Consider the following 24,741-nt stretch of genomic DNA (forward strand, 5'->3'; position numbering starts at 1 on the left):
ACTCAGGAGGGTGGGAGCCCGGCCCGGTTCTCATCGACGCCCTGATGGTACGGCCCCGCCACTCAGGAGGGTGGGAGCCTGGCCCGGTTCTCATCGACGCCCTCATGGTATGGCCCCGCCATTCAGTCAGGGTGGGAGCCAGCGCTGATCCCCAAAGGATGGGCCCCAGCCCTGGCCAGAGGGAGCCCTCATTCACCCCTCGATGCCACCTGTGTAACCCTGAAGCCCGCTGCCTCCAGATGGCCCCCAGCACAAAGCCCCGCCCCAGGGACAGGAGCAGCTCAGAGAGACTGCCTGCGGGCACGTGGGGGGCTGTGATGGAGCAGCGCCAGGCACAGACACTAGGCCTGTGGACCCCAAAAGAGACAGAAACTTCCTGGGGGAGGAGGTGGGGTTATGCCCTAGGTTATTCTTCAGCAGGAGTGACAGGGGCGAGAGGGAGCCGGTACAGTTCTTGTCTCTGTCACGGCCAGAGCCCTTCCCCTTTGGGTACTTAATAATGCTTAGTCCCCAACGTAACTTCTAGGGTCATATAGTTTAATCCCACTTCACAGATGGGGAAACTAAGACTCAGACTCATTGCATAACTCATCTGAGACCATACACCTGAGTGCAAGCCAGGTGTGCTGACTGTAAAACCTTCCTCGATTGGTGAGGCCACACGGCTTTCCTAAGCCTACAGCTTAGGCTTTTCTCTGTGGGACCCGAGCACCAGAGTTTGGTGTCAGATTCTAGGTTGTGCCTGCGGGCCTTGGAGGGTGATCATGTCTGGCGTGGCTGGGCTGTTTGGGGGTGCTGGCTCAGGTCATGATCACTTGACATGGCAGGGTGGCGGGCCGGGTGCAGAAGACCTGAAATCTAGGCCTGCCTCTGCCGATACCTCACTGTGTGACCGTAGGCCAGTAGCCTCCCCTCCCTGAGGCTCAGCAGCCAGCTTTAAAAATAAGTTTCAGGGCTGAATGTCCTCTGAGGTCCCTGCATGTCACCATTCTTTGTCATTGAAGGTGGCATGATGAGAGCTGCAAACTAGCCCAGTCATGCTGTTCACCAGCAATGTGCCCTTGGGCTCTCTGGGCCTCAGTTTCCTCCGCTCTGAGGGGAGGACAGCAGCCCTCCTGTTCCACACCACTGACCTTGTCCCTTCTGCTGGCCCGGGCAGGAAGCCTTTGCCTGGAGTCTCCTGAGGGCATTTGCTTGGGATGGGGCTTCAGTCGGGTGCTAACGGATCCCTGGCAGGGTCATCTCCCAGCCGAGCGGGATCAGGCTTTCCTGTGAGCTAAATACCTGCCCCCGACCCCATTGATAGGTGAGGAGCCACCATCTGATCTGCTCCCCCCTACACCCCCATCAGGTGAGGAGCCATCTGATGTGCTCCCCCACACCCCCCTCAGGTGAGAAGCCACCATCTGATCTGCTTCCCCCCACCCCTCCCGTCAGGTGAGGAGCCATCTGATCTGCTCCCCCACCCCTGCCCCAGGTGAGGAGCCACCATCTGATCTGCTCCCCCCCACCCCCACCCCCACCCCAGGTGAGGAGCCACCATCTGATCTGCTCCCCCACCCCCACCCCTGCCCCAGGTGAGGAGCCACCGTCTGATCTGCTCCCCCCCCGACCCCCCCAGGTGAGGAGCCACCATCTGATCTGCTCCCCCCCGATCCCCCCAGGTGAGGAGCCACCGTCTGATCTGCTCCCCCCCGACCCCCACCCCCACCCCAGGTGAGGAGCCACCATCTGATCTGCTCCCCCCCACCCCGACCCCCGCCCCAGGTGAGGAGCCACCATCTGATCTGCTCCCCCACCCCCACCCCTGCCCCAGGTGAGGAGCCACCGTCTGATCTGCTCCCCCCCGATCCCCCCAGGTGAGGAGCCACCATCTGATCTGCTCCCCCTCCACCCCCACCCCCACCCCAGGTGAGGAGCCACCATCTGATCTACTCCCGCCCCACCCCTCCCAGGTGAGGAGCCACCATCTGATCTGCTCCCCCCCGACCCCCACCCCCACCCCAGGTGAGGAGCCACCATCTGATATGCTCCCCCCCACCCCCGCCCCAGGTGAGGAGCCACCATCTGATCTGCTCCCCCCCACCCCCACCCCCGCCCCAGGTGAGGAGCCACCATCTGATCTGCTCCCCCCCCCACCCCCCCAGGTGAGGAGCCACCATCTGATCTGCTCCCCCTCCACCCCCACCTCCACCCCAGGTGAGGAGCCACCATCTGATCTGCTCCCCCCCCACCCCCCCCAGGTGAGGAGCCACCATCTGATCTGCTCCCCCTCCACCCCCACCTCCACCCCAGGTGAGGAGCCACCATCTGATCTGCTCCCCCTCCACCCCCACCCCCGCCCCAGGTGAGGAGCCACCATCTGATCTGCTCCCCCCCCACCCCCCCCAGGTGAGGAGCCACCATCTGATCTGCTCCCCCTCCACCCCCACCTCCACCCCAGGTGAGGAGCCACCATCTGATCTGCTCCCCCCCACCCCCCCCCAGGTGAGGAGCCACCATCTGATCTGCTCCCCCCCACCCCCACCCCGCCCCAGGTGAGGAGCCACCATCTGATCTGCTCCCCCCCACCCCCCCCAGGTGAGGAACCACCATCTGATCTGCTCCCCCCCACCCCCACCCCGCCCCAGGTGAGGAGCCACCATCTGATCTGCTCCCCCCCACCCCCACCCCGCCCCAGGTGAGGAGCCACCATCTGATCTGCTCCCCCCCGATCCCCCCAGGTGAGGAGCCACCATCTGATCTGCTCCCCCTCCACCCCCACCCCCACCCCAGGTGAGGAGCCACCATCTGATCTACTCCCGCCCCACCCCTCCCAGGTGAGGAGCCACCATCTGATCTGCTCCCCCCCGACCCCCACCCCCACCCCAGGTGAGGAGCCACCATCTGATCTGCTCCCCCACCCCCACCCCTGCCCCAGGTGAGGAGCCACCATCTGATCTGCTCCCCCCCCGATCCCCCCAGGTGAGGAGCCACCATCTGATCTGCTCCCCCTCCACCCCCCACCCCCACCCCAGGTGAGGAGCCACCATCTGATCTACTCCCGCCCCACCCCTCCCAGGTGAGGAGCCACCATCTGATCTGCTCCCCCCCGACCCCCACCCCCACCCCAGGTGAGGAGCCACCATCTGATATGCTCCCCCCCACCCCCGCCCCAGGTGAGGAGCCACCATCTGATCTGCTCCCCCCCACCCCCACCCCCCGCCCCAGGTGAGGAGCCACCATCTGATCTGCTCCCCCCCCCACCCCCCCAGGTGAGGAGCCACCATCTGATCTGCTCCCCCTCCACCCCCACCTCCACCCCAGGTGAGGAGCCACCATCTGATCTGCTCCCCCCCACCCCCCCCAGGTGAGGAACCACCATCTGATCTGCTCCCCCCCACCCCCACCCCGCCCCAGGTGAGGAGCCACCATCTGATCTGCTTTCTGTTGTCCCGGGAGCCCTTGGATCTCCTCCTTGGCCCCAGACTGAGAGAAGGAGGCTGAGAGAGGAAAAGGATGTGGTCCCCACCCGCCTGGCTTGACAGGCTCACGGCAGGCAAGGAAGGTGTTTTTGCCTCTCAACGGAACAGGGTCCCACTGTTAGGTTCCTGCAGGCTGCTTTGGGGTGAGGGAGGCAGTCTGTCCTTGTCCTCCCTGCCCAAGGGACATGACTGACTCCACCCACCCTCCTGCCTGGCCCCCGCAGGACCAGCTGAAGCAGCTCCAGGAGACCCTAGGCAGCCTGAGTCTGAAGGAGGAGAAGGCGCGACTGTCCCGGCACCACGTGGACCAGCAGCTGAACAGTGAGGCTCAGCAGAGCAGCAGCCTCGTCGCCCGGCTGCAGGCCATGGTGGCTGAGCGGGAGGCCAGAGTGCAGCAGCTGGAGACGGAGATCGGGCACCTCAGCGTGCACGTGAGTAGGGCACGGGCACAGCCCCCAGCCACCTCCTCCCCTTTCTTTCCACTTGCCTTAGCTCAGGCCGGACTGCGTCGTCCTGGCTCCACTTTGGACGCCTGCTTCTGTTTCGCTCCCCAACGCACTCTGCACACGGACCTGATCGCGTCCTTGCTCTCCTTAAAATCTGTTCGTGGCTTACTGTCACCCATGACCTCACCTGGTCCTCACGGACCCAGGCACCTTCCAGTTTACCCTCTCCCATCCCCAGCGGTGGCCTCGTCCTCAGGGTTCAAGGTGGTGGCAGCAGCCCCAGCAGCGGGATGGGTGAGGGAAAGCGCCCTCGTTCAGCTTCCGGGCACCACGTGACTAGCTCTTGCGGCCAGCCCTCCCCACATGCCGGCTGCCCAGGCACCATTCAGCTCCCCACGCAGCCCCGGGCTGCGCACAGCGTGAGGCACACTCCCTCCCTCTGGACAGCTGCCCCTCAGCCTTCAGGTCTTACCTAGCCAGGAGCTCCACCAGGAAGCTCCGGGGCCCCTGTTCTGTGTTATGTGCCCTCCCAGGAACGCTCCTGACTCCCCACACATCCCCCAGCCAAACTTCTGTCACCCCGTGTGGTCATTTTCCTGTCTTCTCCCCTGCACTGCCTGTGAGAGAGCGCAAGCCATGGTGCCTCGGCTCCTGGCACTGGACCAAGCCCAGAGTAGATGCTCAGTAAATGCTCGTGGGAGGTACAAGCTTGTAAAGATACTTTGTCTCGGCAGGTGCTTCGAAGACACAGCTTGGGGCTGCTAGGAGTCAGGCGCCTTCACCTCCTCCCTGGGGCGGTGCTGGGGCTGGGTGGTGCCCTTGGGACGAGTTCCTGCCAGGCACGCAGGTCTCCCAGTGACAAAGGAGCCTTGCAGCCTCTGGCCCGCTGGGACATTGACGGGCTCCACTACAGGCACGTTGCAAAGCAGCCCTGCCCTTTGTGGGGATCTGTGGTTTGTTCAGAGGCAAGAGCCCAAGAGCCCCTCGGCCCAGCCTTAGGCTGGCGTTGGCTGACAGTGGTTTGCCCTGTAGCCTCTATCCCCACAGGCCAGGGCAGCCTAGTCTCCCAGAACTGGCTATGACACAGAGTGTTGCCAGGCTGAAGGGGAGCCTGGGGGCATGGGGAGGTCTGGGAACAGAGCACACGGGGCAGTGAGTGGGGACGCGGCCTTGCAGTCCTTGCCCTGCTCCCCATCCTGGCTCACTGGGGTGGGAAGTCTGAAGGGGTACACAGGAACATTCCAGCATCCTCGCCTCACCGCTTTCTCCAGGCACGCAGAAGACTGTCCTACCTCCGAGGTCACCAGCTGAATGGGGCCAAGATTACCCACCAGACAAGTCGGCACACGTTTTGAGTTTTCTCAGAATGGGTGGGACTGGGGGACAAGCCAGGTTGTTAGGGGCACGCACCGGGCTGACCTCCCACTGGGGGTCCTCTAATGTTCCTGTCAGCCCTGCCCCTGCAAGTATCCAGAAGAGGAAGGGGTTGAGGGAGGGGTGGGGGCCTGGCAGGCTCAGCCTCCACCCGAGGCTGCCACCCTCATCGAGGTCCCGCCAGTCTCTCTGGCCGCGGGTGTCTGGAAGGTCCAGGTGTCCAGCTGAGTAAGGCAGCTGGCCTCAAGTCACACTGGAGTTCATCCACACGTGGGTAGAGCCGCGTGGGGAAGTGGCCCACTCAGAGAGTCAGTCTCTAGCTGCCCTGCGTGCGAGGCCACGCACCTCCCTCTGGAACTGGAGCACAGAGCAGCTTCCTGGCCCAGTCACCGTCCTCACAGCGTGGAGACTTCTTTCTGAAGAGAGGCATTATTAGACATCATTATCATGCAAGCAGTGCCCTCACCAAACAGGCCTCGCCTTTCACTCCTGAAAAGAAGCCTCTTTCATATCCTCTGAAAGCCCCGAAATGAAGCCAAGGTCCCCTCCTGCCTTCTCTAGGCCTCTGAGCCAAAGTCCTGAGGATGGAACCCACATCTGTTCCTACAGTATCTTCAGAATAATGGAGCGGGTGAGGGGTCCGGCGGTCCCGAGGTCAGCCCTGCCTACACCCAGTTCCTGGAGGACCCAGACTTGGCCAAGCCCCCGACCTCGGCAGGCGGCCACGCTGGCAGGCTGGGATCTTCTCGGTAAGAAAGCCGTGGGAGGGAGGGGTGGAAAGTGAATATTAATTATTCAGAAGAAAGCTTGTTTCTTGCCACCTCTAATGGGAAGCCACGGGTGCAATGTTAGGATGACTTTGCTGTTCTGCCAATGCGTGAGCCTGTCCTATGGCATCGGCTCTGCGTCTGCAGGAGTGAACCCGTTAGGTCCAGAGCTCATAACTTCAAGAGCAGGCTGGATGCAGCTTCCTGTAAGAGCCTCTCTGAGCGGACCTCAGCACTCTTCTGCCCCGGGACCCTCAAACAGACCTCTGATGGGCTGTGAAGGCTCTGGTGTCTCCCGTTCTGTCTCATTTTGAGCAGGCGGGAGTTCTGGAAAGAAGGGCGGCAAATGCACAGGACCCCCGCCGGCCACGTCTCTGCCTCACGGGCGGAGGTGAGGCCCAGCAGGGCCCGGTCTGCCTCACGGGCTGACAGCCCCTTCTGCCTTTGCACAGCTCCGTGACCAGCCTGGGCCACACACTGGTGGAATCTGCTCTCACGAGGCCTTCCCTGCCCAGTCCCCACAGGACCTCGCCTAGGTATGGACCCCCGACTCTGGACCCTCGCAGCATTTCCCATTCTGGATTGCTCAGCCAGTATTCCCATCCCATTGAAAGGAGGGGAAACTGAGGCCAGGTAAAGCCCAGGGACTCTTCCAAGGTCGCATAAGGACACGGAGGATCAGGGAAGTCTAGTGTTTTGTCCACAGTGATGGAGTCAGCAGCTTCAGAGCTAGGATCTTGGCCTCCGACTCCCAGGCCAGGGTTCCTACCTGCCACCTGGGAATTAACGTGAGGAGCTTCCTGGGCCTGGCTTCTAGCACCTTCCCTCACCTTCTCTTGTTCATTGAGAATGAGCCTGTAAGGGAGAATTTCACATGATATGGGTTCCCGCTGATATCCCCGGAGCTCTTGGGCCCCTCTTTGTTGATAGAATCAAGCCAGAGGGTGTAAATGAGCCCTTTGTTCCTACTGCCCATAGACAAAGGGTGGCATTGTCCTGCCTCTAAGCCCTGTCGCAGCCCTGCCCACTGTCCACTGGAGCCATGCTCCTGCTGTCAGCACTCCCCACCCTGACCCTCAGGCAGGTCAGCTCAGGTTCCAGGCAAGGCCTCAGAGTGGCCCCAGCCCCTCATCTCTGTGGCTCCAGGGAACTGGTTCTTGTCTGGGCTGCTCTCCCCAAAAAGTGGGGGGAAGCGTGCTGCTGACACTTGGCAGCACAGAATCTGTGGGCCAAAGCTGCCTACCCGTCGGGCCGGGGTCACAAGAGCACTTGGGGAGAGTGAGCTGCCACCGAGCTGCAAGGCGCGTGCCACACTCCTGCGGGTGGGAGGGAGAATGGCAGGCTCTGTCTCAGGTTTTAGTCACAGTTCTGGGATCAGGAAGATGGACGAGATGACTCGTTAGAGCCCCTCCGGGCCTGTGTGGCTGGGACCTCTGCACTACACGGGGATACAGGAGCTGCTCTGCCCTGCTGCCGCCAGACAGCCGGTTCTCAGGCGTGTTTCCTCTGCAGCGCACAAACACCCCAACCACGCACGCGTGGGCCCTGCTCTCATGGAGCTCACAGTCCCCTCCCGCAGGTGGCAGGCAGGAGTTCACAGGGCAGAGTGACCCCAGAGAATGCGCGGCGTGAACCACTCCCTTCCAGCGCCTCTGGTTGGGGGAGGGCCGCGTGCTCCTGCTCCTCCTCTGCTCACATTGAGAATCGGGAGAGCAATGAGGCTTTCCAAACTGCAGCGCACACAGAGCCCCCACGATCGGCAGGTCTAGTGTGGTTCTGATGCAGCAGGTCTGGGGTAGAGCCTGGGACTGCGTTTCTAACAAGCTGTAGGCGATGCCAGAGCCGCCGATTCAGAGACCACTTGGAGTAGCAAGACCTTAGAGCATGTTTAGGAGTCACAGAGGGGTCTGCAGTTCTCGGAGCCCATCTCAACTACCCCTCTCCATGTTTGTGGGAGAACTGGGACCAAGAGAGGGGAAGGGACCTGCCCAGGACCGCTGAGGAAGTCCGCCCTCAGGGTCATATTTCCCAGCCCGGTTCTCAGGACACTGCCCAGCTCTGCAGCCTCCCTGACCCACATCCCTAGAAAAGTGAGCTCAGAGTCTCCCTAGGAAAAGTGGGGGCACGGCAGAGAGCAGCTTGGAACTCACCTGTGGGCTCCTGTGGGGTTGAACTTGGGGGGCAGAGTTACCTGCTTTCCCCGGCTCCAGCCAGCAGGTAAGGGCTGGTAGGCAGGCCCAGTGGTAAGGGAAGCAGTGGCGGGTTGGCTCAGGGCTGGAGAAAAGTGAACAAGTCGCAGAGCCAGATGCCTAGGCTGCAGGAAGGTGGGCTGGGCTTGGCGACCAAGCAGAAGATGCAGGAGGGCTGGGGGAGACTGGCAGGGACACGGGGACGGGGCACCCCAGGTCCCCAGGAGCCAGCATAGGAGGCCTAGGGCCTTCAGCAGGACCAGGAGTGGTGGACAAAGCAGCCAGAAGGGAGGACCTGGAGGGACTGGGCTGCTTCCTTAGCTCTGGCTGTCTCTGAGAACCCCTGAGTGTCCTTCTACTTTCTCCCACCGTCACAGGGATAAGTGTTATTTTCAGGCCTTGGATGACCTCTGCCCTCTGCCCTCCACCCTGGTCCCAGGTTCTCGGAATCCCCAGAACAAAAAGGCTGGCAGGCACGAGTGGCAGAGATGAAGGCCCTCTGGCAGGCTGCTGAGGTGGAGCGTGACCGGCTTGCCGAGTTTGTCACCGTCCTGCAGAAACGGTAACGTGGGCACGCGGGGGTCTCCCCCAGGACCTGCATGGGGCGGGGACTGGAGCCAGGCCTCATTCGTGACCAGGTTCCCTCACCTGAGAGCTCGGCTCCCAGTGCTGGTTCAGGGCACTCCCAGCCACAACTCATGTGCCCGTGCAAAATGCCCCCAGCCGGGGCCCTGTCATCACACTGTTGCCTTAGGAACAACTGCATTCTGCATGCACCCAGTGGGACTGTCGTGTGGTATGTGGATGTTGCTGGGAGTCTCGGGGCAGATCAGTCTGATCAACCCATCAATAATTAAAACCTGTGATGAGCCTGGCACTGTGCTTGCTGCTGCTGGGGGGTTTGGTGGGAAGAAAACACAAGCTAGACTGACATCTGGAATTGCAAAGAACAAGAGAGCTGGGGAGGCGGGAGGGGAGCACGAGGCCCGGGGCGCTGGGCCAGGAGGGATGGCTTTCTCCGAAGCGTTGACAGGCTTCCATTCAGATAAATCAGTGCTCCTCGCTCAAATGATCCTTTTGGCAAGAATTGCAGGTGACCAGGCCAACACATGGCTCAACCATGTGACCTCCACGCTGAAAAATATTCAGCACACCGCTGAGTTTCTGCCCTAACAAGCCGTGTCATGTATCATCGGGTTCGTTGATGACGGACGATGGAAAGCAATTCTAACTGAATTCAGCGACGGGCAGAGAGCAGGAGAGGAGCCCAGGCAGGCACAGGCGTCTTGGGCAGCAGGAAACCCCGGGCAGGTCCCTGGCCACTGAAACGATACGACCAAATGGCTCTTAGCCCTGTGCCCATGGGTTCTGGGAGAGAAGGCTGAACTGGCCAGTGCTGTGCCCAGGTCCACCCCACATGTGAGGGCACTCTGCCTGAAGTTCCTCTGGTGCCCACAGAATGCAGGAGGGGTAGTTTGCCAAAGTGAAAAAGGGGTCACTGATAGCAAAAGAAGGAGCTAAGGATGCAGGAAGGACGAGGGAGGCCTGCTACCTCCGTAGTGAGGAGGCAGCTTTGTTTTCACACCGTATGTAGAGAAGATGTGAATTTGAGACAGACTCAAATATGAGAAAAGCAACACTAATTCTTTTTCTGTAATTGGAATGTAATGGATGATACAAGTCTTTATCAAATGGTAGAAACATACTCAGTGCAGGCGTTCTCATTTCTCTCGAGTCACATCTGAGCTTGGGGTGTGAGGAAGGTGACTCGGTTAGCTATCACTGCATAACAAACCATCCCAAACCCAGTGGCTTCAAACACAATGGCTTGTGCTTTCCACGATGCTGCGGCTCGGCTGGGTCGTTCTGCTCCACATAATGTCAGCTGGGGTCACGCACTGCTCTCATGCAGCTGGCACTTCAGGGGGTGCCTCAGCCCTCCCTCATGTGGCTTCTGTCTCCATTCCAGCTCCATCTCATTTCCAGGGCCTCTCCACGCAGGGCTGGGATGGGGGGGCCAAGCAAGGCACCTGGGGTGTGAAGTGTCAGGAGGTGTGAGAGAGATCCAAGATGGCCGATCACTAGCAGCTCAGGATTGTAACTCCCAAAGAAAGCGCAGAGAACGAGAGGACGCCACACTTTCAGACGAATTTTTGTTGCTCACGGACCAAGAGATTCCCAGCGGAGGAGCCCCATGGGGCGCCAGCGCGACTCTTGTGGCCGGCGCGGTGGTTCTTGGTGCAGAGTGAGCGGGACTGGGTCCCTCTTAAGTGGAGATGCTCACGCCCAGTCACGTACGTGCAGCTCTGTCTGCCGATATGCTGGCCCTTTTTGGGTCCTTGCATCCCTCCTGCTACTCAGTGTCATGCCAGGGGTGTCGGGGGCTCTGTGAGGCTGTGCTGGGCCCGTGAGCTGAGACCTGCTGCCTTTTTTCCTTGCAGTTACTGCTAATTCCCTGCGCCGTAACAAGAAAAATCCCTTAAATCTATTTGGTTTAAAACTAGATGTTTTAAACGAAAACCATTTAGTTATAACTAGTTAGGTAAATTACCAAAACTGATGATGGGCCAATTAAACCAAATTAACTTAATCATTTTAAAGTAAAACTAAATGTTTTAACTATCCCAAAGTACAGGGCCTTCCTTTCTCAGAGAGCCTCAGTCTCCACTCCCTTCTTCATCTGCAGTCTGTCCCCGTCTTGCATAGGGAGGTCTTTCTCCGCTTAGCTTCTCTTCTCTCTTCCTCTGCCCTACAATTTCCAGCTGCCTCAGTTCCCCCTCCCACCCAGTCCCCTAATCCCGTGTGCTTGTCCCAAGAAGACTGCCCCCACCTCACACTGCCGTGGAAAGTGCCTCAGGCAGAAAGCCAGGGCCACAGGCCGGCTCCAGTCCCTCCTTTCCTCGGGTCGTGTGTCCAGTATGTGTCATCCTGTCATCCAGTGTCTGAAAGCAAGTTCCTCCGTTTTATTCCCTTTTCTAGTTATTTGCGATAGGAGTTGCTAGTCCAGTGAGTCTGCCACGGCAAAAGTCACTAAATATGTCTCTTTTTTAAAAAAGCACGTAGCTGGCTTTGTTCTTAAATTGAATCTGGGAACGTCTGTGTTTGAACAGTGTCGTTTAACCCATCTTCGCTTCGGTGGCGTTTAATCACCTTCGTTAATGTTTTCTGTTTGCCGTGATTTTTCATCGTTCCTTTTTTCTCCTTCCGTTATGTGGGATGGATCAAGCTTCGTTTCTCTTACTTCTTTACAAGTTTGGAAGTTAGACATTCTATCTCTGTTCTTTGAGTGGTCATCCTTAGCTTTTAACATAAAACTCCGCAATCTAGAGTTAGTGGGTTTTGCTGCTATCACTTTAAGCAGGAGAATAAATGTAGAATGTTTTAACTCTGATTTCTCCATTTGTCCCTTCGTGTCACTGTTTCCTAATATTTCTCTTCCATGTTCTTTTTTTAAACCCTGAAATTAAACCCTCCAATGTAAGTCTTGAATATTGAATAGTCAATATTCATTTCCTTTTGCCGACATATTTGAAAACGTCTTCACTCGCTGCTGCTTCTCGTGTCTCAGTCTTCCTTCCAGGCTTACCTTCCTTCTTGCTGAGATGCTGTTTAGTTCAGTGAGGCCGTGTATGTGGTGAACTCGCTGAGTGTTTGTTTATTTTTATTTATTTGTTTGTCTGCTCGTTTGTTTTCCGCCCCAGTCTCTCTCTGTCGCCCAGGCTGGAGTGTTGTGGTGCCATCTCAGCCCACTGCAACCTCCGCCTCCCAGGTTCAAGTGATTCTTGTGCCTCAGCCTCCTGAGTAGCTGGGATTACAGGTGTGAGCTACCACGCCCGGCTAATTTTTGCATTTTTAGTAGAGATAGGGTTTGACCATATTGGCCAGGCTGGTCTCGAATTCCTGACCTCAGGTGACCCGCCTTCCTCAGCCTTCCAAAGTTCTGGGATTACAGGCGTGAGCCACCGCGCCCGGCCTGAGAATTTAAAATAAATTTGGGCATAGAATTCTAAGTAGATGGGTATTTTTTCTCAGCGCTTTGAGGCCGTCCCATTGTCTTTTATCATCTACTATTGCTAAAAAGAAATCTGCTATCGGTTTTGTTGTCATTCCTTTAAAGATTTGTCCTTTCTCTCCAGATGCTTTTTCAGATACTCTCTTTGTCCTTGATGCTTTGAAATTTCACTGTGATGTGTCTAGGTGTGTGTGTGTATATATATATATATAGGTGTAAATATGTATAAATATATATTACATACATACATACATAACATAAATATATACATTTTACATATGCATGTAAACATGTGTGTATTTGTGTGTATATGTGTACATGTAAAGTACACACACGTCAATATGTGCGTCTATGTCATATGTGATTTTATCTACTCAGAAGTTAGTGTTCTTTTTCAGTCCACGAACTTTATATATTCCCAAGGACTGCTCCCCTCATCTATGAGGAATGTGGATTTGGCGATTGAAAAGGAGGCTTTTTTGCAAGAAGTAGGTATACTTTACAGTGGAAAAGCTAGTAGAACTTCCAGTAGCATAAGGCAGAGGTTTCAATGCCAACATGATGAAATATTTATTTATTTATTTATTTACTTTTGAGACCTAGTGCCTCTCTGTCAGCAAGGCTGGAGTGCAGTGGCGTGATCTCAGCTTACTGCACCCTCTGCCTCCCAGGTTCAAGTGATTCTCGTGTCTCAGCATCTTACCCAGGCTGCAGTTCAGTGGTGGGACCGCAGCTCACTGCAGCCTCCATATGCTGCCTCTCCCCCATTCTCCCTATTCTTTTAATCTAAAATTCCTAGTTAATGTATGTTAGGTTTTCTTATTCATTCCTCCACAGCTCTTTACCCTTACTATTTTGGGCTAAATTCGGGTGATTTCTTCAGATTGGTCTTGTAGATCATTAAATATCTTCAGTTGTGCTTCATGTACCGTGAAACCTATTTTGATAACTGTATTTTTCGGCAAAACCTGTTCTCAGCCGGGCGCAGTGGCTCATGCCTGTAATCCTGGCAGTTTGGGAGGCCGAAGTGGGCGGATCACCTGAGGTCAGGAGCTTGAGACCAGCCTGGCCAACATGGTAAAATCCCATCTCTAATAAAAATACAAAAAAAATTAGCTGGGCGTGGTGGCTAACACCTGTAGTCCCAGCTACTCGGGAGGCTGAGGCAGGAAAATTGCTTGAACCCAGAAGGCAGAGGTTGCAGTGAGCAGAGATCATGCCATTGGCCTCTGGCCTGGGCAACAAGAAAGAAACTCTGTCTTAAAAAAAGAAAACAAACAAAACCCTTCTTTTCTCTTTCTTATAGCTTTTTTTTTTTTTCAGCAAGATTTTTGCCTTTCTCTTTTTCATAGTTTTGGACTTACTCCCTGTAGAGTTTTCTACCATCCTCGTTACTTCGGGTCCTGGGTAACTTCTGTCGGCTCTCCCCTTGTAGTAAATTATTTCCCTGTGGTTTGTATTTCTGTGATTTTATGAGCTTATCTTCAGTGGGGCATTTTTCTTGCAGGAGTTCGTAGGTTTTGACAGTGTTTCTGTGAAGCTTTCGGGGTTCCAGTGGCCTCCGATCGGTGCTTTATGCTCACGTACCGGCTCTGATTTCCTCTGTGAAGCTTTCGGGGTTCCGGTGGCCTCCGATCGGTGCTTTATGCTCATGTACCGGCTCTGATTTCCTCTGTGAAGCTTTCGGGGTTCCGGTGGCCTCTGATCGGTGCTTTATGCTCATGTACCGGCTCTGATTTCCTCTGTGAAGCTTTCGGGGTTCCAGTGGCCTCTGATCGGTGCTTTATGCTCATGTACCGGCTCTGATTTCCTCTGTGAAGCTTTCGGGGTTCCGGTGGCCTCCGATCGGTGCTTTATGCTCATGTACTGGCTCTGATTTCCTCTGTGAAGCTTTCGGGGTTCCGGTGGCCTCCGATCGGTGCTTTATGCCCATGTACCGGCTCTGATTTCCTCTGTGAAGCTTTCGGGGTTCCGGTGGCCTCCGATCGGTGCTTTATGCTCACGTACCGGCTCTGATTTCCTCTGTGAAGCTTTCGGGGTTCCGGTGGCCTCCGATCGGTGCTTTATGCTCACGTACCGGCTCTGATTTCCTCTGTGAAGCTTTCGGGGTTCCGGTGGCCTCCGATCGGTGCTTTATGCTCACGTACCGGCTCTGATTTCCTCTGTGAAGCTTTCGGGGTTCCGGTGGCCTCTGATCGGTGCTTTATGCTCATGTACTGGCTCTGATTTCCTCTGTGAAGCTTTCGGGGTTCCGGTGGCCTCCGATCGGTGCTTTATGCCCATGTACCGGCTCTGATTTCCTCTGTGAAGCTTTCGGGGTTCCGGTGGCCTCTGATCGGTGCTTTATGCTCATGTACTGGCTCTGATTTCCTCTGTGAAGCTTTCGGGGTTCCGGTGGCCTCCGATCGGTGCTTTATGCTCATGTACTGGCTCTGATTTCCTCTGTGAAGCTTTCGGGGTTCCGGTGGCCTCTGATCGGTGCTTTATGCTCATGTACCAGCTCTGATTTCCTCTGTGAAGCTTTCGGGGTTCCGGTGGCCTCCGATCGGTGCTTTATGCTCACGTACCAGCTCTGATTTCCTCTGTGAAGCTTTCGGGGTTCCGGTGGCCTCCGATCGGTGCTTTATGCTCATGTACCGGCTCTGATTTCCTCTGTGAAGCTTTCGGGGTTCCAGTGGCCTCCGATCGGTGCTTTATGCTCATGTACTGGCTCTGATTTCCTCTGTGAAGCTTTCGGGGTTCCGGTGGCCTCTGATCGGTGCTTTATGCTCACGTACCGGCTCTGATTTCCTCTGTGAAGCTTTCGGGGTTCCAGTGGCCTCTGATCGGTGCTTTATGCTCATGTACCAGCTCTGATTTCCTCTGTGAAGCTTTCGGGGTTCCGGTGGCCTCCGATCGGTGCTTTATGCTCATGTACTGGCTCTGATTTCCTCTGTGAAGCTTTCGGGGTTCCGGTGGCCTCCGATCGGTGCTTTATGCTCATGTACCGGCTCTGATTTCCTCTGTGAAGCTTTCGGGGTTCCAGTGGCCTCCGATCGGTGCTTTATGCTCACGTACCGGCTCTGATTTCCTCTGTGAAGCTTTCGGGGTTCCGGTGGCCTCCGATCGGTGCTTTATGCTCATGTACCGGCTCTGATTTCCTCTGTGAAGCTTTCGGGGTTCCGGTGGCCTCCGATCGGTGCTTTATGCTCATGTACCGGCTCTGATTTCCTCTGTGAAGCTTTCGGGGTTCCGGTGGCCTCCGATCGGTGCTTTATGCTCACGTACCGGCTCTGATTTCCTCTGTGAAGCTTTCGGGGTTCCGGTGGCCTCCGATCGGTGCTTTATGCTCACGTACCGGCTCTGATTTCCTCTGTGAAGCTTTCGGGGTTCCGGTGGCCTCCGATCGGTGCTTTATGCTCACGTACCGGCTCTGATTTCCTCTGTGAAGCTTTCGGGGTTCCGGTGGCCTCTGATCGGTGCTTTATGCTCATGTACCGGCTCTGATTTCCTCTGTGAAGCTTTCGGGGTTCCGGTGGCCTCCGATCGGTGCTTTATGCTCATGTACCGGCTCTGATTTCCTTAGCACGTGAGTGCGTCCTCGTGTTTCAGTTTCACACGATTGCTGCTTCCTCCCCTCTTCCCCATTTCTCAAGGCCTGCAGGCTTCCTTACTACTTCCCTCAGCTTGTAGATGGATATTATCTTAGTCCTCTTTTTTTTTTTTGAGACAAGGTCTCACGCTGTCACCCAGGCTGGAGTGCAGTGGTGCGATCATCTCACCGCAGCCTCGACTTCCCGGGCTCCAGTGAGTCTCCCACAGGCGAATGCCAACATGCCCAGCTAACTTTTGTATTTTTGGTAGAGATGAGGTTTTGCTGTGTTGCCCAGGCTGGTCTCCAACTCCTGAGCTCAAACAATCCACCTGCCTCAGCCTCCCAAAGTGCTGGGATTGCAGGTGTGAGCCACACGCCTGGCCTGTCACAAACAAGGCCACACTTTCGAGGCTTCCAGAAGTATGCAGAGAACTCACTTGTGGCTCATTATATTATAGACGTCCAAGCTTATGTCTTCTGCCCTCATGTTGGCATTGAAACCTCTGCGTTATGCTATTGGAAGTTTGACTAGCTTTTCCATTGTAAAGTATACCTACTTCTTGCAAAAAAAAGCCCCTTTTCAACCACCAAATCCACATTCCTCATAGATAAGAACTGTTGAAACTTTCAGTCTTCTTCCCACACCCAGTAGCGTGTATGTGCATATATATGTGTGTACGTGGGGTATATATGTCATACATACTATTTATAGACTCACACTAAACACATCCTTACATTTTCATGGGAGTGTATCTGTATTACAAATTCCTAAAAATGAAATGGCTGACTCAAAGCATATGCACATTTAAAATGTTCACAAATGGTGCAAATTGCCCTTTTAAAATCAATCCGTTTACATTCTTTCCAATAATGTGAACGGTTGATCCTTTCCCCGTACCTCCACATCTACTAGGTTGTGTTAATCTTTAACATTTTTGCCAAAGTAACAAAGGAACACTAACATCTCAGGTTGTTTTTATCTGCTTTGCTATGATCAAAAGTGAGGATAAGTGTATTTTTCACGTAACTTTTGCATGTTGTTTTATTTTAACTGCCTATTCATGCATTGCACGTGTTTTAGAGTTGATTATATTTTTATTTGACTTAGAACATTTTATGTATTATATATGTGGTATTATGTATATCATGTGTATTATCATGTATGTTTGTCTTCATGAAGGTTTTGTGTCATTGCGTTAAATTCGTTCTTAGCATTCGTAGGTAGGGAAACCTCCTTATCCGAGTATTCTTACCAGCACCCCCGCAGTCACAGTCCCCATGAAAGCAACATTTTTAACATCAAAACACTCATCATTTGACTTTTAACATTCTTCACTTCACACTGGCACTGGCTTACTTTGGCCAGACTCTTAAAATACAATGCAAATCGATTATGAAGCAAAAAGGCAAATCTTTCAAAATATTTGGAATTTCATGAGATTGATGCACACGAGGTTGGAGAAGTATTAGAATCACAGTCAAAGACAAATGAGGATCTGACCGAGTTAGACCTATTAACAACCGAAGCAAATCAGTGAGACCAAAGATTGGTCAAAAGAAAATAATCAGAATACCAAAGGATCGGAGCGGTCTGGAGGCCGACAGACATCGGTAGAGCCCAGGCAGGAGCAGCAGCCTCTGGTCCAGAGAGTGGCAGAGGATGAAGGAGGAGGTGGTTGGTTCATGTTTGCAGGAAAAGCTGTGGAGCCTGCTGGTAGGTTGGAGCCTGAAGATGAGGGAGAAAGAGAAGGCAAGGGTGACCCCCGGGTGTGTGGGCTGAGCAGCTGCGTGAGTGAGGATAACACTTATTAAGAGATGTGGAAGGCACATTATGGGGGAGAAGGAAAGAAATCAAGAGGTTTCTGGTTCCTAAAATTTTGTGGGAATTCGCAATGTGCTTTGCCGTTTCGTGTGATGTTTCGCTGTGGGTTTACTGTTAAATATGGAGTTAAACAAAAGCATCCATTACTGAAATTCCTAACGGAGAGGTGAAAGCCCCTCCCCACAGTCGAGGCCGTAGCTGCTGCACATTCCTGGCTGTTTTCAGTTCAGTGGCTGAATTACACTAACCTTATATTTGTTTGTTCTTAAATGTTTAATTTGTTTTAAATTTTTAAATTAGATCATGTATTATGCATGATCTTCTGCTACTTCTTTTACTTAGTACGTTGCATTCTCTTGTCAGTACATATTCCTTTTATGGTTACAGAATATTTTATTGTACAAATCCACTCTGATTTATTTACCATCTTCTGTTGATGGGTTATTAGTTTTTGATTTTAAAATACTTCATTGTGTTAAGATGTTTCCCTCTATTCTCATTTTACTTTGAGCTTTTAAAATCAGGAGTAGCTGCTGATTTTACCAATGCTGCTTCAGTATCTGTTGAAAGGATTACATGATTTGCTCCTTTAACCTAATTCTGATGTTGAATCTTACAGCTCTAGAACTATGTTGTGTTACTCTCTTACAATACCATTGAATTTAATTTTCTTTCTTTCTCCCTCTGTTTTTACTGTGGTAGGCAGAATTCTAACATTCCCGCCCCCGATATACGTGCCTTGTAAATTTCCCTTTCCTTGATCGTGGGTAGAGCCTGTGAATGTGGTAGGATATTATTGCCACAGTTATGTTAACTTACATGGCGAAGGGGATTTTGCAGAGCTATTTAAGGTTACTCATCAGATGACTCTGAGTTAACCAAGCAGGAGACTCTGAGTGGACGTGACACGATCATATGAGCCCTTTTAGTCTGAGTCCAGCTCTCAGAGACAGAGGAAGCCAGAGAGTGGAAGCAGCAGACATTTTCTTACCGGCCTTCAGGACATTCTCCTGTAAACTGTTAAAGGAAAGGGGTCTTGATCCAGACGCAGGAGAGTTCCTGGATCTCGCGCAATAAAGAGAACAGTAAGGATTTAGGGCGAGTCCGCAGTCCAGAGCAAAAGCAAGCCTACTGAGAAAGGAATGAAAGAGTGGCTCCTCCACAGACAGAGCAGCCCCCAGGGCTGCGGGTTGCCCATTTTTATGGTTATTTCTTGATGATATGCTAGACAAGGGGTGGATTATTCATGCCTCCCTCTGTAGGGGTCAGGTGACTTACTGACGTTGCTGCGGCATCTGTAGACTGTCATGGCGCTGGCGGGAGTGTAGCAGTGAGGACGACCAGACGTCACTCTCGTGGCCATCTTGGTTTTGGTGGGTTTTGGCCAGCATCTTTACTGCAACCTGTTTTATCAGCAGGGTCTTTATGACCTGGATCTCGCCGACCTTCTAGCTCATCCTGTGACTTAGGAATGCCTTACCCATCTGGGAATGCGGCCCAGTAGGTTTCAGCCTCAGTTCATCCAGCTCCTCTTTTAGATGGAGTTGCTCTAGTTCAAATGCCTCTAACAAAACCAATGTGCTTTGGAGGGAACAGCATGGCGATGGATGGCTGTGGTATTATGTCAAAGCAACACAAAATGGATGAAGACACTCCCTTAGACACAGCGGGGCAACATACCCGAACTCCAGAATAAGGAGAAAAGTCTAGGAGCTCACAACCACCCAAGTCATTAGCCGGCAAAAGAATGGACACCACAGTCAGCCTCCCTCTCAGGCCACGTAGGGTAACTTCTGACATTTCCGTGGCATCTGTATAGGGGACTGACTTCTGCTAACAACCCGAATGGGCTTAGAAAAGGATCCCATGCCTCAGATGAGAGCGTCTCCTGTCACCTTGACTTCAGCCATGTAAGACCCTGAGCAGAGAAATTAGCTAAACCAACCTGGGACTTCTAACCGACAGAAACTGTGAAATAATAAATCTGTGTGATGTATGTATGTTTTAATTGTGGTAAACTATATACACCAAACACTTGTCATTTTAACCATTAAAAGTGTACAATTCGTGGCATTAATTACATTAGCAATACTACGTAACCATTATCACTGTTTCCAAACTCTTTCATAAGCACAAAGAAAAACTCTATTATAATTATTATGCAATAGCTCCTCATACCCCGCCCCACAAACCCAGCGTCTAGTCTGGTAACCTCTTTTTCTTTCTTCCTTTTTTTTTTTTTTTTTTTGAGATGGAGTCTTGCTCTGTTGCCCTGCCCAGGCTGGAGTGCAATGGTGGGATCTCAGCTCACTGCAAACTCTGCCTCCTGGATTCAAGCGATTCTCCTATCTCAGCCTCCCAACTAGCTGGGATTACAGGCTCCTGCCACCACACCCGGCTAATGTTTATTTTTAGTAGAGACAGGGTTTCACCATGTTGGCCAGGCTGGTCTTGAACTCCTGACATCAGGTGATCCACCCACCTTGGCCTCCCAAAGTGCTGGGATTACAGGTGTGAGCCACTGTGCCTAACCAGTAACCTCCCTTCTGTGAATTTGCCTATTCTAGATATTTTACATAAGTGGAGTCATACAATATTTACCCTTTTGAATCTGGCTTGTTGTGCTTGGCCTGTTGTGTTTGGTTCATCCACATGGTAGCATGTCGGAACTTGGTTGCTTTTTATGGCCGGATAATATTTTGTTGCATGCATAGACCACGTTCTGTCTCTCCGTTCATCTGTTGATGGACGCCTGGGCTGTTTCCACCTTCTTGGCTGGTGTGAATAATGCAACAAGAATATTGTTGCACAAGTATCTGTTTGAGTCCCCGTTTTCGATTCTAGAAATGGAATTGTTTGATCCTATGGTAATTTTTCAGTTAGCTTTTTGGAGCCTCCGAACTGTCGTCCAGGAGTTCTAGTTTCTCTGCGTCCTCACCAACACTTCTGTTTTCCTCTTTTTCAGTTACAGCCGCCCTGCTGGGTTTCAAATGACACCTCTTTGTGGTTTGGACTGGCATTTCCCTAATGGCTGATGATGTCAAGCGTCTGTTTATGTTCTTGTCGGCCATTTGCGTATCTTCTTTGGGGAAACACAAGTCTTTTGCCTACTTTTTAATTGGGTTGTTTGTCCTGCTGTTGAGTTGTAGGAGCTCTTTATGTTTTTTGGAAAGTTTGGATTGTTTTAAGCCACTGTTTGTGGTAGCTTGTTATGCAGCAGGATTAATACACTAACCCTATTAACAACTGTGAAATCAGGAAGCTATCTGTTTTTTCTATATTGTGGAATTGCCAGAACAGCAAGAACGATTGGTTCCTTGGAGGTTAGATAGAACTTTCTCGAGAACCTGGCTTGACCTGATGTTTTGTTTTGGAGGTAGATTTTTGACAACCTTTTTTCAAATTTAGATTTTCTGTGTCTTCTTGAAGTAGTGCTAGTGCACGTGTTGGTTACTTACAGAATTCGACATAATAATGCTTATGCAGTGCCTCTACATAGTGGTTGGCACATGCAAAGCACTCAGAAGTGTTAGCTGTGCTGCTGTTATGAGATTTCTCCCCTTGTCCTGGAGTTCAGTTACCCAGCTGTGTCTAAGATGTGTCTTAGTCCAGTTTGTGTTGCTATAACAGAATACCACAGACTGAGTAATATGTAAAGACAAAAAATTTATTTCTCTCAGCTCTGGAGGCTGGGAAGTCCAGTATCAAGCTGCCAGCATCTGACAGGGGCCTTCTTGCAGCATCCCATGGTGAAAGGCAGAAGGGAAATGCTGGAAGTGAGGACAAAGTAGTCCTTTAGCAGAAACCCACTCTGATGATAACTGCTGTCCGGTGGAACTGTCTGTGATGATGGAGTTGTTCAGAATCTGCACTGATCAATACAGTTGCCATTAGCCACGTGTGGCATTTAAGAACTTGAGTGACTAGTGTGACTGAGGAACTGAATTTTTAATTTTCATGAACTTTATTTTTTTGGTGCTGTCAAGACAGAGCCTCACTCTGCTGCCCAGGCTGGAGTGCAGTGGTACAATTTCGGCTCACTTACTGCAACCTCCACCTCCCAGGCTCAAGTGATCCTCCTACCTTAGCCTTCCAAGTAACTGGGACTACAAGCATGTGCCACCATGCCAGCATAATTTTTGTAATTTTTTTTGTAGAGGTGGAGTTTTGCTGTGTTGTCTAGACTGGTCTTGAACTCCTGGGCTCAAGTGATCCACCCACGTCTGCCTCCCAAAGCACAGGCATAAACTATTCATGCATGACGTGAACTTTAATTCTTTTTTTTTTTGAGATGGAATTTTGCTCTTGTGGCCCAGGCCGGAGTGCAGGGTGCGATCTCAACTCATTGCAACCTCCGCCTCCCGGGTTCAAGCAATTCTCCTGCCTTAACCTCCTGAGTAGCTGGGACTACAAGCATGTACCATCATGCCTGGCTAATTCTTTTGTGTTTTTAGTAGAGACGGGGTTTCACCATGTTGGCCAGGTTGGTCTTGAGCTCCTTGTTGGGGTCACTACTTGTGAAGTCTCCTCACATGGGGCACCACTGTTGGGGTCACCACCTGCGGGGGTCTGTCCTGCAGACCCTGACTCAATGACAGATGAGTAAAGTACACTGACACACAGATACGATGCTTTGCCACCTCCACCGAGTGTCTGGGCCACTCACAGACTCCCTGGAGAGTGCTGTAAACAGTTGTGACTGCTGGTCCCAAGCAGCCCCTACTCCAGGCTTTTATTTAATATATCAAAGGACAAGGGTCTTTGGATAAACACCACTAGAGGGTAATTAACTTCTGTGGGCCCCCTGAGTAGAAGGCAGTTAAGCACCTGCAGTAAATCAAAGGTCAGTCTTAGGATCACATGAGTAAACAAGCTAGCTAGGTAAACTCCTCTGTGCGCCTTTGTATTTGTGCCTTAATCTCTCCGGCTCCTGCAGAGAGATGCTGGCTGCCTTCAGCCAGATTTATTACTGGAGCTTATGCAACCCCCCTAGGCCTTCTAAGAGGCTTTGTGGCTATTATAACTAAATTTTTTCCCAGCAGCCTGACTGAATCCTCACACCCCTGACCTCAGGTGATCCTCCCACCTCGGTCTCCCAAAGTGCTGGGATTACAGGCATGAGCCACCGCGCCCGGCTCCTGAGCTGTAATTTTAGTAGCTATGTGTGGACATGCAGCTGGCAGGCACTGTGTGGAGCTCTGTCATATTCTAGGACATTCTGTAGTATGAATATGTTTCCGCTTATTTGTTTGTCCCCTGTTGATGGGCCTTTAGGTTGTTTTGAGTTTTTGCTTTTGCAAATAAAGTTTCAAGGAATATGCTTAAATAGGTGTTAGCAGCTGTTTGCTGTGATACTATACAGCTTTTTATTAGTGGTTGTATACTGTTCAAAACTGTTGACATTCTGGTTTTTTGACCCTTCACCAGGGTGAAAAGATCACTTCCTGCAATGCTGTCAGTTTCAAGGCTGCCACTGTGGTTTGCAGGTGTGCACGTGACTCTGGGCTTGGGTTAGAGCTCAGGGAGTTCTGGCTTCCTCACGGAACCTTTAGTATCTTAGAGGTCCGCAGTGGCACACCTGGCCACAGGAAGGACCTGAGCCCAGGCTCCAGTGGGATTAAACGATCCACAATCCTGCACGTGCAGTAGCCACAGAGCAAGGTCTTCAAGGCCTACGCATGGATGATGGGCGTGTAGAAAACAGCACACTAAGCTTGAGGTAATCCAACTCCAAGAAAGGCAAACAATCAAATGAGAAAGGAAATGTGACCGTCAGTGCGCTCTGCGCCGCGGCTCTAACTGTCCTAGTGTACCGCGGTGGCAGGCAGGCTTTAGGTGTCTGTGCCCTTCACTCCCCGCTCTTATGCCTGTGGGTGCTTGACGTGATGTGGCAAAAGAGATTTTGCAGATATAATTATTGTTATGGACCCTAAAATGGGAAGATTATCCTGGATTATCTGGTGGGCTCGATCTAATCTTTTGAGTCCTTAAAAGCAGAGAAATATCTCCATCTGGGTTATTCTGAGAGATGCTGTGGAGGAAGTCAGAGGGACAGAGAGACTCAAAGCATGATAAGCATATCCAGCTGGCTTTAATGATGGCGGGGCAAGGTGGCTCCTAGAAGCCGAAACTGACCCACAGCCCACAGGAAACAGGGACCCCAGTCCTCCAGCTACCGGGAACTGGAATCTCTCAATACTCGGAATGGGCCTGCAAGTGGATTTTCCCCCGAAACCTCCAGAGAAGGGCCTAGGTCAGCCCACCCCTTGATCTCGGCCTGTGAAACCCGCTGAGCCTGCCATCCTTCGGGCTTACAGAACTGTGAGATTATAGATTTGTGTTGTTTTAAGCCGCTAAATTTGTGGTAGTTTTTTATAGCTGTGATAGAAAACTGATACACCACCTAATATCAGTTTATCCAAAAATGTGTAGAGGTGATTCTGTTTGGTAGGGGGTGAGCACTAAAATAAAACTGAATTCTCATGTTGCACGACAGGAAATTAAAAGATTATATTTAAACCTTTTAAAAATAGCAACATAAGCGTCTATAGAAACACGGCAGTAAATATTAAAAGAAGCAGCGAGGAGTATTATGAGTGATTGCTTTTAGAGAGCGGGAACTGAGAATGGTGGGGCTGGGAAGGGACCGGTGGTTCTCAGTTTTAACCTTGGAGAGAGCCATATGATGTTTAAATGCATATCCCTGTGTTACTGCGATGAAAGTGAAGGTGTCCCATCACCCAGTGTCAGATGCACCCGTCTGTCTGAGGGCCTGCGCAGGTGGGGTGGGGGCTGCCCCTGCCTGCTGGGCATGCGGCACCCTCCTCTCTAATCCCCAGGGTGGAGGAGGGCTGCAGCAAGCTCCTGCAGTCGGAGAGGAAGCTGCAGGAGGAGCGACACCGCGCCGTGGTGCTGGAGCAGCAGCTGGAGAAGACACGCCTGGAGCCAGGGAGGGCATCAGCCTCCCAGAGAGCCGCCCCCAGGACCAAAACAGGTAGGGGCCAGCGCAGGAGGCCCCGTGCAGGGGGCGGGGGCAGCGTTGCTGTTAACAGAGGCGCCAGGCAGCTGCACCGTCAGCCCGTCAGCGAGCGTG

General features: G+C 52.6%; 1 protein-coding gene across 1 annotated transcript in view; it reads left to right on the plus strand.

Annotated features, from left to right (window-relative positions):
- The window catches only part of CCDC13 (coiled-coil domain containing 13), a 50,271-nt gene that overhangs the window by 19,833 nt on the left and 5,697 nt on the right, over positions 1–24,741 (plus strand). Inside the window, exons 10-14 of the mRNA XM_021666620.2 lie at positions 3,689–3,895; positions 5,894–6,033; positions 6,504–6,587; positions 8,680–8,802; positions 24,488–24,642. Of these exons, the coding sequence (XP_021522295.1) occupies positions 3,689–3,895; positions 5,894–6,033; positions 6,504–6,587; positions 8,680–8,802; positions 24,488–24,642 (709 nt within the window). The remainder of the gene's footprint in view (positions 1–3,688; positions 3,896–5,893; positions 6,034–6,503; positions 6,588–8,679; positions 8,803–24,487; positions 24,643–24,741) is intronic.

The sequence above is a fragment of the Aotus nancymaae genome, unplaced genomic scaffold (assembly GCF_030222135.1).
Source record: "Aotus nancymaae isolate 86718 unplaced genomic scaffold, 86718_ANA_hifiasm-v0.15.2.pri h1tg000038l, whole genome shotgun sequence".
NCBI lineage: Eukaryota > Metazoa > Chordata > Mammalia > Primates > Aotidae > Aotus > Aotus nancymaae.